We start from the raw sequence: 15,349 nt of genomic DNA, 5'->3' as shown, positions 1-15,349 counted from the left end.
TTCGGCTGGCAATAGCTCTAAAATGCCTTTGGGAGTGGCGAACCCATCGTAATAAAAGCCTATGTTATAAGTGTACTGAATTAAAATATTGTACCTTAACTACAGCCCGACTTCATCAGTTATTTTTAAGTTGGCATGAAGTATCTCTCAGGGCAATTTTCAGGTAATTTATAGCTAGGGCTTGGTACAGGAGGAAGGGTTCTACCTACAAGAAAACTTAAAAATTTACTGAAGAACAGTTTTATTCAGAAAAATGCATGTTGACGTGCACATCACCTTACTGTAGATATTTGCTGTCTTCAACTTCGCCTATCAGATGACCCGTGCTCCCAGGTCACCATGCTGAACTGGACTGGAACACCCAGGTCGGCTTGATATGGGATTGAACTCGAACTTTTGACGTTCTGGACGGTCTCCGATGTTGTGGGGTAATCACTAGTCACTTAACTCACACTAGTGTCCCCAATTGCACAGTCCCCCAACACATTTGTTTAACAGCACTGTTTAATTCAATGTTGTCGTGATGTGCAGTCGAACTCTACTAATCCCTTGTAGACAGAATTTAAAAGTCTATTAAAGATGAAGATGCGGATAGCATCAAGTTTAGAAAGAAAATAAAGCAGAGTTCATGAATAGAAATAATGAAACTGAAAACTGTTAACACACTAGGCACAGTTCATTGTGGCTTTCCACTAAATAAGGTCACATTTGACATTTCAATAAATGTATGACTGCTTAAGTGTTTATCAAAGACACTGCTGTCAGTAACACACAAATAAACACTTCGAAGAAGAAATAATGCACAGTTCAGAAGGTGGTTCAGTTTGAATCGAATAGCATTCACATCTACTCATAAATTGAAAATATGAAAGTTGGCAAGTATCGTATATTAACACAGTTTGAATTGATTATTGTTCAGAATGAACCACTTGTGTCGAAGCACATGAGTATACCTTTTACAATAGGTAATCGCTTGCATTTATATTAGTGGGAAAGTCTGAACACTTTCATGAACACTCTTATTTAATAATGAAATTATGCAGTCTGAGATTTTAAAAGAATATCGCAGTTAATAATATATTGCAGCAGTGTCACATTGAAATTAATAATACTTGTTCAGAGACTGTTCCACAATGACAACGTGGTAATAAACGAAGTTCCACAATCATAAACGTAGGTCACATCGATAAATTTCTACATGCGCACAGACTATAAGTTCAACTCGACTGATAGAATCGAAGTCCACTAAAAAGACTTGGTATAATTTGAACTTCAACACGCACATAAATTCTAAGTCAACTCGACTGTCAGAGTTTAAGTCCACTTGTTGAATAATTTGAAGATAGACTTGGTCAGCACTTCGACGAACAGTATGATGCAGCGTGGAGAGTCAGACTGGACTCCCAGCTGTGACTGACTGATTTGGGTCAAGTGAGCTCGCCTTATATTCTGTTTGGGCTCCTATGTCGTCAGATGGCGTGATATCTTTATATCTTTGAAGTTGATTATCTGGAGAATCCCTTGACGGATTTGCTTGAGATTCACAATTGGAGACGTTTATGTGATCCTCTTCAAAATGACTTGTCTCTCGAGTTGCTGCGATTATAATAGAAGTTTTGAAAATTTTCACATCGAATATTCGCGAAGGGGTGATGTTCATTCTGGAACACACCTGGCCAGGCAGGCTACACGTGACGCGTCAGGCGGGTGGCCTATCTTGTTCCTGCAGCTAAGTCACTCGCACAGCTGTCGCTGGCTCAAGTCGGCTCGCCTCGCTGAGTGTAAACAAACCAAGTTCGCAGTGAATGTCTTGCGTGAAGATGAAATATAATTGATCGTCAAAAAAACGGCATGTACCGCTCGTAACTGGTATAATATATATAACAAAAACTAAAGTTATGATCTTTTTGCCACAATATGATGTCTTTCAGTTGACTTAGCACCTCAGGCAAAGAAGTAAATCTGTAATGTTTGATGTAGAACAAGCACTGACTTGCAGGAGGAAGCAGGCAGGCCATGTAAATAAAGGAGTGGATAGGGAACAAGCAGTGTGCTTGTTGAAGTGATCTCTATATGTGCTTGTTCCCTATCCACTACTTTGTTTACATGGCCTGCCTGCTTCCTTCAGTAAGTCAGTGTAAAGACATCATAATGTGGCAAGAAGATTATGACCTTAATTTTTATTATATATATTTTAATGTTATAATTTTTCCTACAACATTGTCTTTGTCTGGTATACATATGTTTGAGTTATCACTTGATTTTTTATTTTACCAATATTCCCTATGGGAATCAACATCTACTATTTTTATTTGGCTGAAGATGGCCACTAAGTGGCTGAGACTACTCACAAGACATATGTAATATCATTTACTTGTTATATTGTATTGAAAAGATGGACCCTCTTGTTAATTTATTCTTATAATTGCACTTCAATACGGAACAAAAAATAAATTTATAGCTTACAAAAAGCAAATTGTATGAGGGTGGATCAAATATAAGCGGGAATTATTTTTTAAAAATTTATTGAATCAGCCAAAAAAGAACATGCATAGAGATCACTTCTACATAGTGTCCTGCCTTCGATGCAAATTTTCTCCATCGGATTGGTAAGTGTTTGATGCCGTCCTAATAGAGAAAAGATTGACATGTGTGAAGCCAGTTGCGCACAAACTCTTCTACACTTGCATCTTCATCGAACCGCTGTCCTCGTATGTCTTGTTTGAGTGGTTGAAACAAATGATAGCCACAGGGCGATAAATCTGGACTGTACGGAGGGTGTTCCAGATATGTCCAGTGAATTTCCTCCAGTTTTTCCTGCGTTAAAGTGGCAGTATGAAGCCTTGCATTGTCATTGAGAAGAATTAAAAGTAATGAACTTCTTTCTTTTAGAATTTCATCGTAGGTATGGAGAAGAATTACGTTCAGGATCAGTTGCCCGTGTCGCTTGAAGCTTTTGCTTCATCAAAAAGGCAACAGTAATAGGCTCAAAAAGGCAACAGTAATAGGCTGCATTCATTGGTCTTTGTTTGTTAAAATCCACCAGCAAAACACCCGCAGAGTCCCAGAAAACTGTTGCAAGCACCTTTCCAGCAGATGGGCATGTTTTGGCCTTGACCGGACCTGTTTCGTATCTTCGCCGCCACTCCATGCTTGCTTGCTTTGATTCTGGGGTGTAATGATGCACCCAGTTTCATCATAAGTCACAATACGATGCAAGAAATCCTCTCCTTCCTCCTTGTAGCAATGCAGGAGTCTGTGACAAACTTCCTGGCGTAAAGTTTTTTGTTCCTGGTTGAGGAGACTAGGAACCCACCTGGCAGACAATTTTCTGAAATGGAGTTTATCTTGGATGATGCTTTGAACACTTCCATGACTTATTCCTACGGTTGAAACAACTTGCGAAATTTTTATTCACTGATCTTCACCAATAATGTCACGAATGGCAACAATGTTGTCTGCAGTGATGCTTGTCCACGGTCTCTTATCATGAGGTTCATTTTCCACCTGCCCCAAACTGCGCGGAGCAGTCTCAAAATTTATGAAAGTTTGGTGCCCTCTTTTGCGTGAAATTTGATAATGATGCATTGCGCAACAGACATATGCACCTCTTGCTCACTCGTGGTTTACTGAAGCAGCTGAGCTCTTCACAGTCGTTTGCACGCACAACCCCTTTGTCTAGACACCCCCACCAACATCCTGACAAAGCCCTGCCTCAGAATTATTACTAACAGTAGCGGTACATTCTAATTCTCGTTTATATTTTATTCGCCTTCATAAAAGAAAAATCAAACTACACTAATCACTTCTTTTTTCTTCTTTACTATTTTCTATAATGACTGGATTAGTTCTGAGCATGACAAGTCAGTATCCATAGTTACTGTTAGCTAAGTTCTGTAAGTAGTCATGTAATTTTTCTCTCCTATGCTTGTCACATGAGATACTCATTTTATTAATAAAGTAATAACCTCACCACGTTTCTTATGGAAAACAAGTTACCTTTTTGTCAGAATTTCAACTTGCTATACTAAACTATCTTGTGCATTTAACTTCTGGGGCAGGAACACATGTTGTGTTTTTTTCTTTCTGCAATTGTGTGGTTGTATAATGCATGTGATTTGAATTGTCTTTTCACTGGGAATGTTGGTACTTTCAGATATATTTTGTGTGTATTGTTAGTGTGGTAAGGCTGTTTCCCTTAACCCATTAGCATAAGATTACTTTGCATGGGAATGCAATTATTTTTTAACATTTTCACATGCAGGGCCCTATTTTATAAAAGTTACATATTACAGGCAATAGAAAATTGTCCAATAGGTTTACATTTTGACAATTTTGTGTTCGTAAAAACTTGCTAACAATTTTGAAGACTTTTACGACTATTTTACAAATGTGTATTTCGTAAGACTTTTGAACTGACAGGTAAAAAGTTGACAAATTTGTCAAATTATAGGCTACATATAGTGTTATGAAACAGACATGTAATTAGTTTTTGACATATTTACAAATTTGTAGAATTATCATTGTGGAGGTGACCTGTAGTGTGTATATACCATAACTGGGAGTTTGAGCAAATATTTCATAATTCAAAAACTCTAGTAAGAGCAGTAGTAGCAGTAATGAAGAAATTGAAATGAGATCACGTCGGATTTTTAGACAACAGATCAACCTAACCTTCAATTTCAGTGGCTTTGTAGTTTAAAGTTCTTAGCAAGACATCAGCTGAATACATTACACAGTAAATCCTATAGGACAGCAGTTGCAGTTACAAACACAAAAGTTACACGTTCACACTTAAAGAGTAAATTTTATTTCCTCTGCTTTGGCTGTTTATTATCATAATGTTATCAGAATTACTTGCAATTCTGTTTGAGTAGAAACAATATATGGCTTAAATTTGTCTTGTATTTTACCACTTCATAATAAGTCTATCGTTCGTTCATCGCATTCATTGTTCTATATCCCTCTTCAGAGCCATCTAGAGCAAAATACAGCAAACTTCAGATCTGACATACAGTTGTCATGTTTATGAAACAAGTTACAATATTTTGCCTGTCACGTAAGAGAAACTTGTAACATTTATGAAAGAGAAAATTATGACATATTGACAAATTTGTCAATCTGACAATTGTCAAAATTGTCGCACCTGTCAAGTTTTATGAAATAGGTCCCTGGAGGTATTAAAAAGTGTATCATCAACTGACAGTATTTTAAGGTATTTTGTTTAGCTTTCTGCACATAATTGAACTCGTTAAATATATTTCAGATTTTGGAACATTCATTTGCGTGGAGGGCAGCTTTGTATTTGCCACTCCCTTGTTTGGTTGAGGTTATAATCAGCATTATTTTCTTCTTCAGTGTTGGTTCTGTACTATTATACCAGATATTTCTCAATCCTCTTCATCACCATTGTCTAGAAGATGATGTTGAATTATTTCATCTCCCTTGGTTACTAGCATTCATTTGAAGAAAAAGATGACCAACTTGTACATCAACATATCCATTGATATCCATTGAAAAATAGCCTCCAAGTAGTTGTACAACATGAAAATCACACTGGTGCTATCTGTGAACATAATACAATAGAATGCCATGATCTAAATACATAACACAAAGGTATTTCATAATTGAATATATGATGGGGTGTTCCCACCATTTCATCTTAATGAATGTGCCTCTGGTGAAATATGTACCAGTCATTGTAGAGGAACGGGTTAAGGGCTGATATGGGGAATCATTATGCTTGTGTTGTCTGCACATTAACCGATTGGAGATGAAAGATGTACACTGCCCATCCTCGGCTCCTAATTGCCGTAATGACGAAATGCCTGTCAGGCATTTAAATCTCGAATTTCTTATTCATAAAATTTATAGTGCTGATAATTGATATCTGTAGTGTATATTGAAGTGTTTGGAAGTTCCTTGACCTTTTCTCGACAACTGCTTGAATCTGGAACAGAGTTAGTTGTATTTAGTCAATTCTTGGGCGATGATTTCTGGACGGAGATTGTAAATGAAACTAATAAATATGCACACAGTACATTTCTGGCTGGAGGAGATTGTGATTTCTACATAGAAAGATGTATCCGTACAGGAAATGAAGGCTTATTTCGCCCTAATAATAATGTCGCAGAATACAAAACCTAACCTAAATGATTACTGGAACACAAAGAAAGCTGTATATTCCAGTGCAAGAAGTGCCTTGTTCCTCTTCATTTGGAAGACTGTTCAAAACAAACCACACAAAGAAAAATTATGGATCCCCCTAAATATTGAATTCAGTTGTCAGTTTGGCCATACTAAACCTATTTTTAAGTTGGGAAATAATTTTTTTTTAACAGTAAATATTCCAGTGTGCTGATCTTTCAGGACAGTCATCCCTTACATTAGAATTATGCTAAGAAATATTCAGTCACAGGGGTCAAACAAGTTCAGAATAAATTGGGACCTCGGTCTGTTAACATTCTGTATTTAGTCATTGGTTGGCAAGAGCAGATTGATTTATGTTTTTGTGCTCAGATATGTCTTGCTTGCATTATTTTGGAATTTTGATAGGTTTGCCTTATGTGGAATTATATTCACTGCATTTCAGTTAGTAAACTGTGGGCAAATTAGGTATGCTTCCATGTTAGATGCTGTTTCTAGATTTGAAATCTTTTGAGTCTTTAATTCTGTGTCCTGAATGTTCCTATTTTTCAGGTTTGTGTCTTATTTAATGACGTAACTGAAAATACAATTGAAATGCTACAATATTATTTGCTTGCAATATTCTAATAAAACCACATCAGCAACTCTGAGAGCTAATATGCTTTCTGTTTTAGAGAAAACTTCTTGATAACCTGTGCTGTGGTCTCCGTACTGATTTCAAGTGCATTACATCACTTACACAAGTCCAGTAGTTCATCATTAAAATTTTCAGATATTGACAATACATAAACTGACCAATTTTCCCATGGCTCAAAGCGGGACACACTTATTCCGACAGCCTACACATAAACGAGAGGTTAAATTTTGACACAGCGATATTTTACACGTTAAGTTGGTATTGCAATATTTCTCCACTACACATTTTAAAATAAAATTATAATAATACAATACCTTCCCTTGTGATACATTCCAGTGTTACTCGTACTTCTCAGAGGATATAATTAGCTGTAACAACTGTAATGGTGATTTCAAAAATTTATGAAACCAATTCTGCGAAAAGTTAAACTTGATCATTGACAAAGCCTTAAGAGTAGAAAGTTTCAGGTGAGATTTTTCAGATGTCCACTGTTTGTTCATTTAAGAGGAAACTTTTTCAACTGAAGCATTAGTTCCGGGAAGAGAAAAAATATCCTGTGCCACTATTGAGAGTTGACTGTGTCTTATATTGTTTTCCTTGAAGTGAAGAAAAACCTCCTTTCACCTTTTGTCTGCTGAAACTTCTGCATCATTCCAATTGGATATTTTCTCTGCAGTGGCATATTTGGTTAAGCAGGAAAATTGATCAAATAGTTCTGATTCATTCCCATTGTCAAAAATTCCTTTACTTGCCACAAAATCACAACATTTTTCCACATCAGACCATTCAGGAACAGTTTTTAGTGATTCCCATTGGAAATTGTTCATATCTTTAAAAATGACCAGACTGGTCTAAATAGTCTATAAAGGTCTCAAACATTCTTCCTACTTGCTAATCCTTCATCTTCAAGCGCACCAACAAGAGCTCTTACCTCATGTGGTAAAAACTTGTGAGACAACTTATCTGAAAGATTGTCCTTTAGCTCACTGATGGCTTCCATAACCTCTGTTGCAGAAATTAGCTCACCCTCAATTTTCAATACTACTTTGTGTAAAGAACTGGCTTGTGTGAAGACAAAATTTAACCACACCACTGAAATAGGATCTTCAAAGAAACGTCTCAAGGAAACCGGACATTTTGTTTGATTTAAGAAGTATGATTTCAGTCCTTGGTACATGTCAAGCATTCTATTCACTGCTGGCATGAGTGCTAACCACCTTGTTCTGCTATACCCAAGGACTTGTTTATACTCAACTTCTACAAAATCACAGAACTCTTTCAACTGTTCAACTCTGACTGTGTAGATATAAAAGTGAGAGTACACCTTAACAATTATGTTCTCTACATCAATAGGTAAACAATTACAAGAAGACTCTATTGCATTATGTATAATATGAGCACCACATCCTATACCATTTAAGTCCCTACCCAAAAAACTGTTCAGTTTCCTAAAAGTATTGTTAAGTCCTTTTCTTGCTGACCCTCCAAAATTACTGTTTGTGTTATCACCACAAAACCCAATGATTTTACTTGCAATATCATTTTTTACTAACACTTCCTCCAAGTATTTCACAACAATGTTTGATGTTTCACCGGGTTGAGATTGAAGGTCCAGCAGTTTCACTTGAACACCGTCATAGGGGTCCTAAAACCGAACAACAACCAGGAACACTTCAACATTCTTGTGGTTTGAGGCATCCGTTAGCAGTGTAAAGCAATGTGCCTGTCCGAGTTGTTTGACTTGTTGCTCAAATAATTAGTGATTTAATAAATTAATTCATTAATAATTTAGTAATTACACATTCACATTTTGTCTGTGCACATCTGAATTTGGGCTCGAAACATGTTTGGAGGAGTTTTGAAGCAGTCACATGAGTGAAAGCTTTGATTTTCTTTAGCTGTATGGTAAGCCCAGGCTCCTTCAGCAGCTGCAATTTCCAAGTCCTTGGATGTAGGTGTTGCGCTCGTGAAAAAACTTGTCAATGCTTTGCTTGGACTTGCAGTACTTTCAGCAGATTTATGTTTGGTAGATTGCAAATGTTTGGTTATATCATGTCCACCGCCATGTGCAATGCTAAATGCCGCCCCACAAGACTGACATCGAACATCACTGTTGGATATTGTTCTCTTAATAAATGGGAATTTATTTTGCAAATCCGTATTAAGTATGCATTTGCGTTTAGGCATTGTGCAATCACAGAAAAGAAACCAAACGTTCCAAACCACACCACATCAAGCCAGGAAGCAGGAACTATTGTTAAGTCTGAATGAGAAACAGAAGTTCGGAAGTTTCGAGTATCGATATCGTGAATAATGAATCTATATATATAAATGACTTTTTACCACTTTCTACTGAAGTGTGATGTTGGTAAAATTGTCTATCTGCAAAGTGGGACATTTAAGCGTCCCCAGAGTTTTCGAGGGGACAGCGGGACAGAATGCCTTAAAGCGGAACTGTCCTGCCGAATCCGGGACGTCTGGTCAGTTTAACAATGCGACTAAGAAGCTACGTAATTTGGAGATCCAAGGTTGAAGACTTCCAGGGTAGATATCCTAAATGTGGCATTTTCATGAATTTTCTATACCTCTCCCAGAAAATTGTGGAGATGGTACAATTACAATTGCTCACTCACTTCAAAATAGCACACATTAAAAGACAATTTCTAATCATGCTGGTTCATAGGGCCTGATGACCAGAGATATTACTAAAGTTCCTGATGTGAAGTCAAGCGGCACTAGCCTGCTGGAATTTTACCTTGAAAAGGGTTTTTTAAGGTGTGAGATAGTGGGTCTCTCACATTTAAGCACTGTTAATTCATTGTGTAAAGATTCAAACCTGTGCTAGTCAATGCGAGTTAACGTCAGCAGTGAATTACCAGGCTATTATTATAGTCCTGAGTGCAGGAGTGTTACACTGGGAAGTTTCTGCTATTCAGTCCTCTGTATTTCATATCCTGATGTGAAAGACACAAATTCTGTAAAGAAATCTCCCCTTTCCCCTTGCATACAACAAAATTGTTAGGATCATTACAACTTCAGGTTCCAGAGAAACTGCTCGGTTGTAACCTCAAATAACGACTAGATTACTGGCACCATTCACACACTGCATTTTCACAAGAATAATTACCATAATGGTCATAAGCCCCTTGATGACTGTTTAATTGCTAAATGCTCATAATTGTATTGTTACAAATTGACATTTTTGCAGATAACAATGTGATGAATACACTACAAGTTTGGGTTATTTTCCAAATTATTTATCAGGTATGTCTTCAACATAAGTGTCTTTGAAGTGCAATCCATAATCTATGTGCTTCCAGAAAGATTTTTTTCATCTTGTGGAATGTATTGGTGCAATTGTCTTTGCAGATCTTGGGAGGAGTTAAGCTGGAGTGCAGCAACTTTGTCAGGGATGTAAAGTTACAAAATTGAATCATCCCCAGAATGTGGACATTTATGTCCACAAAAATGGAAATCCCTTGATCAGTCGGCACACATTTTTAAGTGTACTAGCTAAAGTCCTGTTCAACATCTAATTTGAGACTCCCATCTGTCCAGTAACTTTTTCACCTTTATTATACTGTTTTTCACATTATTCTTGCTGCAACAACTTTCAAAAGGCACTTCTACAGAGTTCATGTGCTTTAACAGATTAGTTTCAATTTTTGACATATACACTTGCTGCGAATTAACTGCCATTACTATTTATAGTGCCCATATTGCAACCACATGTTGTACAGTGAAAGTTGTACCACATACATCTGTGGTGTAACCTTGCAAGGTCTTCGAACTTCCACATTATTAGGTATTAACCCCTTAACTGGGTAAGAGTTCTCCACATGTGTAACCTGCCATGGGTGCATTTTTTCACAATTAATGATATTTAAATATTTTCTGTAACTATGTGTGCACAATTAGTTTAATGCAATATGGTAGTGATTATTAAACAGTAAAACCGTGTTAAGACGTTTCTGTAGGGGACAAGGAAAAAGGTGTTAAGCAAGAAAACGTACTATTCAATACACAAATAAAAACTATCCAACTGGGATATGGAAACACTAGATATTTTTTCGACATGGTGGGATTTTACGCCATATATCCGCGGGTACAGAGAAAACTCTGAGAAGAGACTATTAAAAGGTGTGAAAAACACGAAATAACAAATATGAAAACTTATTCCGCTGGGGCTTATAGAATAATAGTGTGCTGAAAACTGTTAAAAACACCAAACAACAAGTGTGAAAACATTTGAACGGGTCCCATTAAAATATCAAAGTATTATTGCAGATCACACTCTTTCTAAAATAAATGTTAGTAGAATCCTTTTATTTTGGACCAGTTGGTTAAACATTTTTCTGGTCACACACTTAGACAATGAATTGGAGGTTATACATGGCCATGTGCGACTGTAACAGAATGAGTTTGGCCGCCATTTTCAATCTAATGAAACTTCAACCGACCAAGACCGATTTGAGTGATCGAGTCGAAACTGGAAGGTGCAAGATTCAACATTCACGCCAATTCTGTGTGCTTGAAGATATGTATGCCAGTCGACTTGCTGACAGACTTTAATTTTGTCCTCATTAGTAAGGAATTTTGTGACATTTCCTGTATCCATAATATTAAGCTGTCACAAGACAAATATGTACTAAGCTGGTCAACTTCACATGATTATATTCCAGATGTAGGCAATCACACAACATTCGCTACCCTTCACTGTGCAATTGTCCGGTGCAATTGTCCGACTCGTTAGCTGAACGGTCAGCGTACTGGCCTTCGGTTCAAAGGGTCCCGGGTTCGATTCCCGGCCGGGTCGGGGATTTTAACCTTAATTGGTTTATTCCAATGGCACGGGGGCTGGGTGTATGTGTTGTCTTCATCATCATTTCATCCTCATCACGACGCGCAGGTCACCTACGGGTGTCAAATAGAAAGACCTGTACCTGGCGAGCCGAATCCGTCCTTGGATTTCCCGGCACTAAAAGCCATACGACACATCACATCACATCACTGTGCAATTAAACACAAAATACATTTGTAACTTCTGAACGGATTGTGAAATACAAGCACAAATAGGCTCATTGTGTTATTCTGTTGTTTCACTGCTAACCGGCAAGCAAAACTGAGCATTTCTTAGGCTTATGGTTTGTTCCCCGAAGGTGCAATTTATCCTGTGAAGTTCAAGAATTCAAGGCCTTGTCCTGTTATCTCGCAACTGCGGCGAAGGCTCTTACCAGAGTTGGAAATCACATTCCTTCCACAAAGGATGACAAATAACATTTTCAGGACTAGGAAAAATGTGTTGTACTAAGCGGTAATAGTGAAAATTCGTGACGTGATAAATGCGGTATTTTTATATAAATTTAATACGATGAGAATCGGGACTTCAAATTTACGACGTGTTAAGCGGGAAAACTTGTTAATGAGGAATGCACTAACGAGGTTTCACTGTACTTCAATAATGGGTTACTAACATTATTTACGTTGCTATGTATACAGATGATTACAGGTTTTGTAGATTGCTGTCTCTGTGATATAGGTGGAAACAAGGTAACACACTGAAGTATTCGACACTGTGTACATCACTAAAACTATATTTATCGTATTTACACTTGTAAGAGCAATTCTTGGTCTAGGGGCACAATTTGTAACGAACTGAGGCAGTTGTCACATTCTGAACGTCTTCCTCGCCATTTGGTTCATCTGGAACCACTTTACTTTTCTTTTCAGAATCACTTTCACTGTCCTCTTCTTCAGTATATATCCACGCATCATCACTTGATTTTAAAAAAAAAAAACCTTCTTTTTACTCTCCGCTTCTACAACTGTCAAAATACCACTACACTCAAGCTGATTTACTTTACGTTTGGAAGCCATGCTCCTCGACATAAACAGCTGCACGGGAATATCGTGCAAGACACCGAACAAATTCATTTTAGGAGGCTGTGATAACTATACAATTCAATACGCAACGATATATCGTGGAAAATATATCGACTTATACTATCGACTAATCATCTATATCATAATACAGTAGACTCAATAGGGGCATCATATGCCATCGCCCCCAAGAGAAATAAGCGAAATTTTACGATCGACTTATGCCATCATGCCCACCATAGAAGCCCAGCACGAAAACGTCAAAAATGTCATGCCCACTTATGAGGTTAACAACCTTCTGTATGTATTACAAACCCTTTTAGTTGTCCTCAGATGCAACAAGTGCCTAATTGATTTGTTTCTCTTTCAGGGAATAACACCTATCTTGCCTATCTTCCGAGAAGCAATTCTGAATGGTTTACCTGAAGTTAAGGAACAGGCTGCTCAAGGTTTGGGAGAAGTCATCCGACTTACGAGTGCTGAAGCATTGCAACCATCTGTAGTCCATATCACAGGTCCCCTCATCCGTATTCTGGGTGACCGTTTTAATTGGAATGTAAAAGCAGCTGTGTTGGAAACGTTAGCATTGCTACTTGCTAAGGTAAGTTTTTAGGAAGTAAAAATACTTGTAGATTTGAACAGTGATTAAAAAATTAATGATTCTTGTTGGTTTGAAAATGTTAGTGTCTTGTATAGTATGTTCCTCGCGTTTGACATTTTTGTCATACTTAATTTTAATACAACCTGGAACAGGTAGATAATTTCAAGTATTTACGATGTGTATTCTCTAAGGGTGGTAGTGCAGTGAGATTGAATCAAGAAGCAGCAAAGCTAATGTAGTGAGTTCTCGGTTGTGATCAACAGTATTCCATAAGAAAGAAGTCTGCTCCCGGATGAAACTATCTTCATATCGGTGTGTTTTCAGACCAACTTTGCTTTATGGGAGTGAAAGCTGGGTGGACCAAGGATATCTTATTCATAAGTTAGAAATAAGACATGAAAGTAGGGAGAATGATTGCTGGTACAAACAGGTGGGAACAGTCGCAGGAGGGTATTCATAACGAGGAGATAAAGGCTAATTTAGGAACGAACTCTCTTGATGGAGCTGTATGCATTGACTGGCTTCTGTTGTGGGGGGTCATGTGAGGTGAATGGAGGATAGGTTACCTAGGAGAATGATGGACTTGGCCATGGATGGTAAGTGAAGTAGAGGGAGACCAAGATGACAATGTTTAGACTCGGTTTCTAAAGATTTAAGGATAAAAGGTATAGAACTAAATGAGGCCGCGGAGCTAATTTCAAATAGGGGATTTTGGCGGCATTTAGTAAATGCACGGAGGGCTTGCAGACCGAACACTGAAAGGCATAACAGCCTATATTGGAAATGAATGTATGTATGTTTGTAATTTTAATTCTTATCAAAATATAATTCCCCTTCCCATGTACATACAAACCTTGTGGATACCCACAAGAAACATTTCTGCAGGTTCATTTGTTTCTGAGAAAAGTGTACCTGCTAGAAAGTTACACAATACCATGCACTCATTCGATTTTGAGCAACAGGACATCAAGAGGTGATCTATGCACTCTTTGTTCTGCTGTGTATCATGTGGTTACATTAGTTAGCCTTTTGTTTTTAGTCATTTCTCTCATTCCAGACTAGAGATATTTACAACTCTCTTGGGGTTTGAGTGGTTTAGCAAGTAACGAAAAGTTACAAAAAATTGGTGGGGTGTTTAAGTTGTACCCTAGTGTTGCCACTTTTATAGGACTATCCATGATCTGAGAATTGTTCATGGTCTGTCATAGGTAATTAATTACTTGCAAGGACTTCAAAATGAAATGCCTAACAGGAAAGATCAGAGAGCAGATGGCACAGGAAGGTAATCTGAATTTAGTGTTAACTGTACAGAAATCAATGTGTTTACTCTCTCTCTCTCTCTCTCTCTCTCTCTCTCTCTCTCTCTCTCAATACAACTCAGTCTATTTTCCTTTTTTTTTTTTAACTGTTCCACATTAATTTTCACTTTCCCTCTCCTTGCTTTCTGTGATGTACTTCTTAGAATTGTATTTCTGTTCCATGTATTAGATTGATTTTCATCCTTCATTGTTGTTGGCTAGGCTTCAGCTCCATGTCATAGGTATGTAATGTACCGTGTATATCATTTTGTTAGCCTTTGCTGACTTTCTAAGCCTTAGTTGAGTTTCAATCTCATCTCAGACCATCGCTGTTTGAAGGTACTCGTGTAAGTCAACCTTGTGTTGGTAGATGTATTAGCAAGCAGAAGAACTGCTGGACAAAATTACAAACTCCTCTGCATCTCTGAAAACTCTAAAGTTTTATAGCATTACAATCTATCCTCATTGGTACATCTTTATCACATAGGAGATGCCATACACTGTGATGGAAATGCTCATCCTAACACTTCTTGGACTTCTCTCTTATGGGCTGATGACCTAGATGCTACGCCCCTTTAAAACAAGAAGCAAGCTTCTCTCTCATATATTGCTACTTTCTTAATCTAGTTTTCAGTTCTCCATCAATTTGCTACGTAAGTATTTAAAATTTTCCAAAGTGTAATATCTTGATCCTCAGTTGATTCTTCTTCTTCTTCTTCAGTTTTAATTCTCTCCTATTCTTTCCCATATCTCTGGTAATGCTGTATTCAAAACACATCATAATAA

At 37.4% G+C, this 15,349-nt stretch overlaps 1 protein-coding gene across 1 annotated transcript in view; it reads left to right on the top strand.

Annotated features, from left to right (window-relative positions):
* Positions 1–15,349, top strand: part of LOC136864677 (stalled ribosome sensor GCN1) — a 599,881-nt gene that overhangs the window by 482,422 nt on the left and 102,110 nt on the right. The window contains exon 35 of the mRNA XM_067141987.2: positions 13,035–13,265. Within this exon, the coding sequence (XP_066998088.2) occupies positions 13,035–13,265 (231 nt within the window). The remainder of the gene's footprint in view (positions 1–13,034; positions 13,266–15,349) is intronic.

This window comes from Anabrus simplex, chromosome 2, assembly GCF_040414725.1.
Source record: "Anabrus simplex isolate iqAnaSimp1 chromosome 2, ASM4041472v1, whole genome shotgun sequence".
Lineage (NCBI taxonomy): Eukaryota > Metazoa > Arthropoda > Insecta > Orthoptera > Tettigoniidae > Anabrus > Anabrus simplex.
Note: the sequence above shows the minus strand (reverse complement) of the source record. Positions and strands in the feature narration are given on the sequence as shown.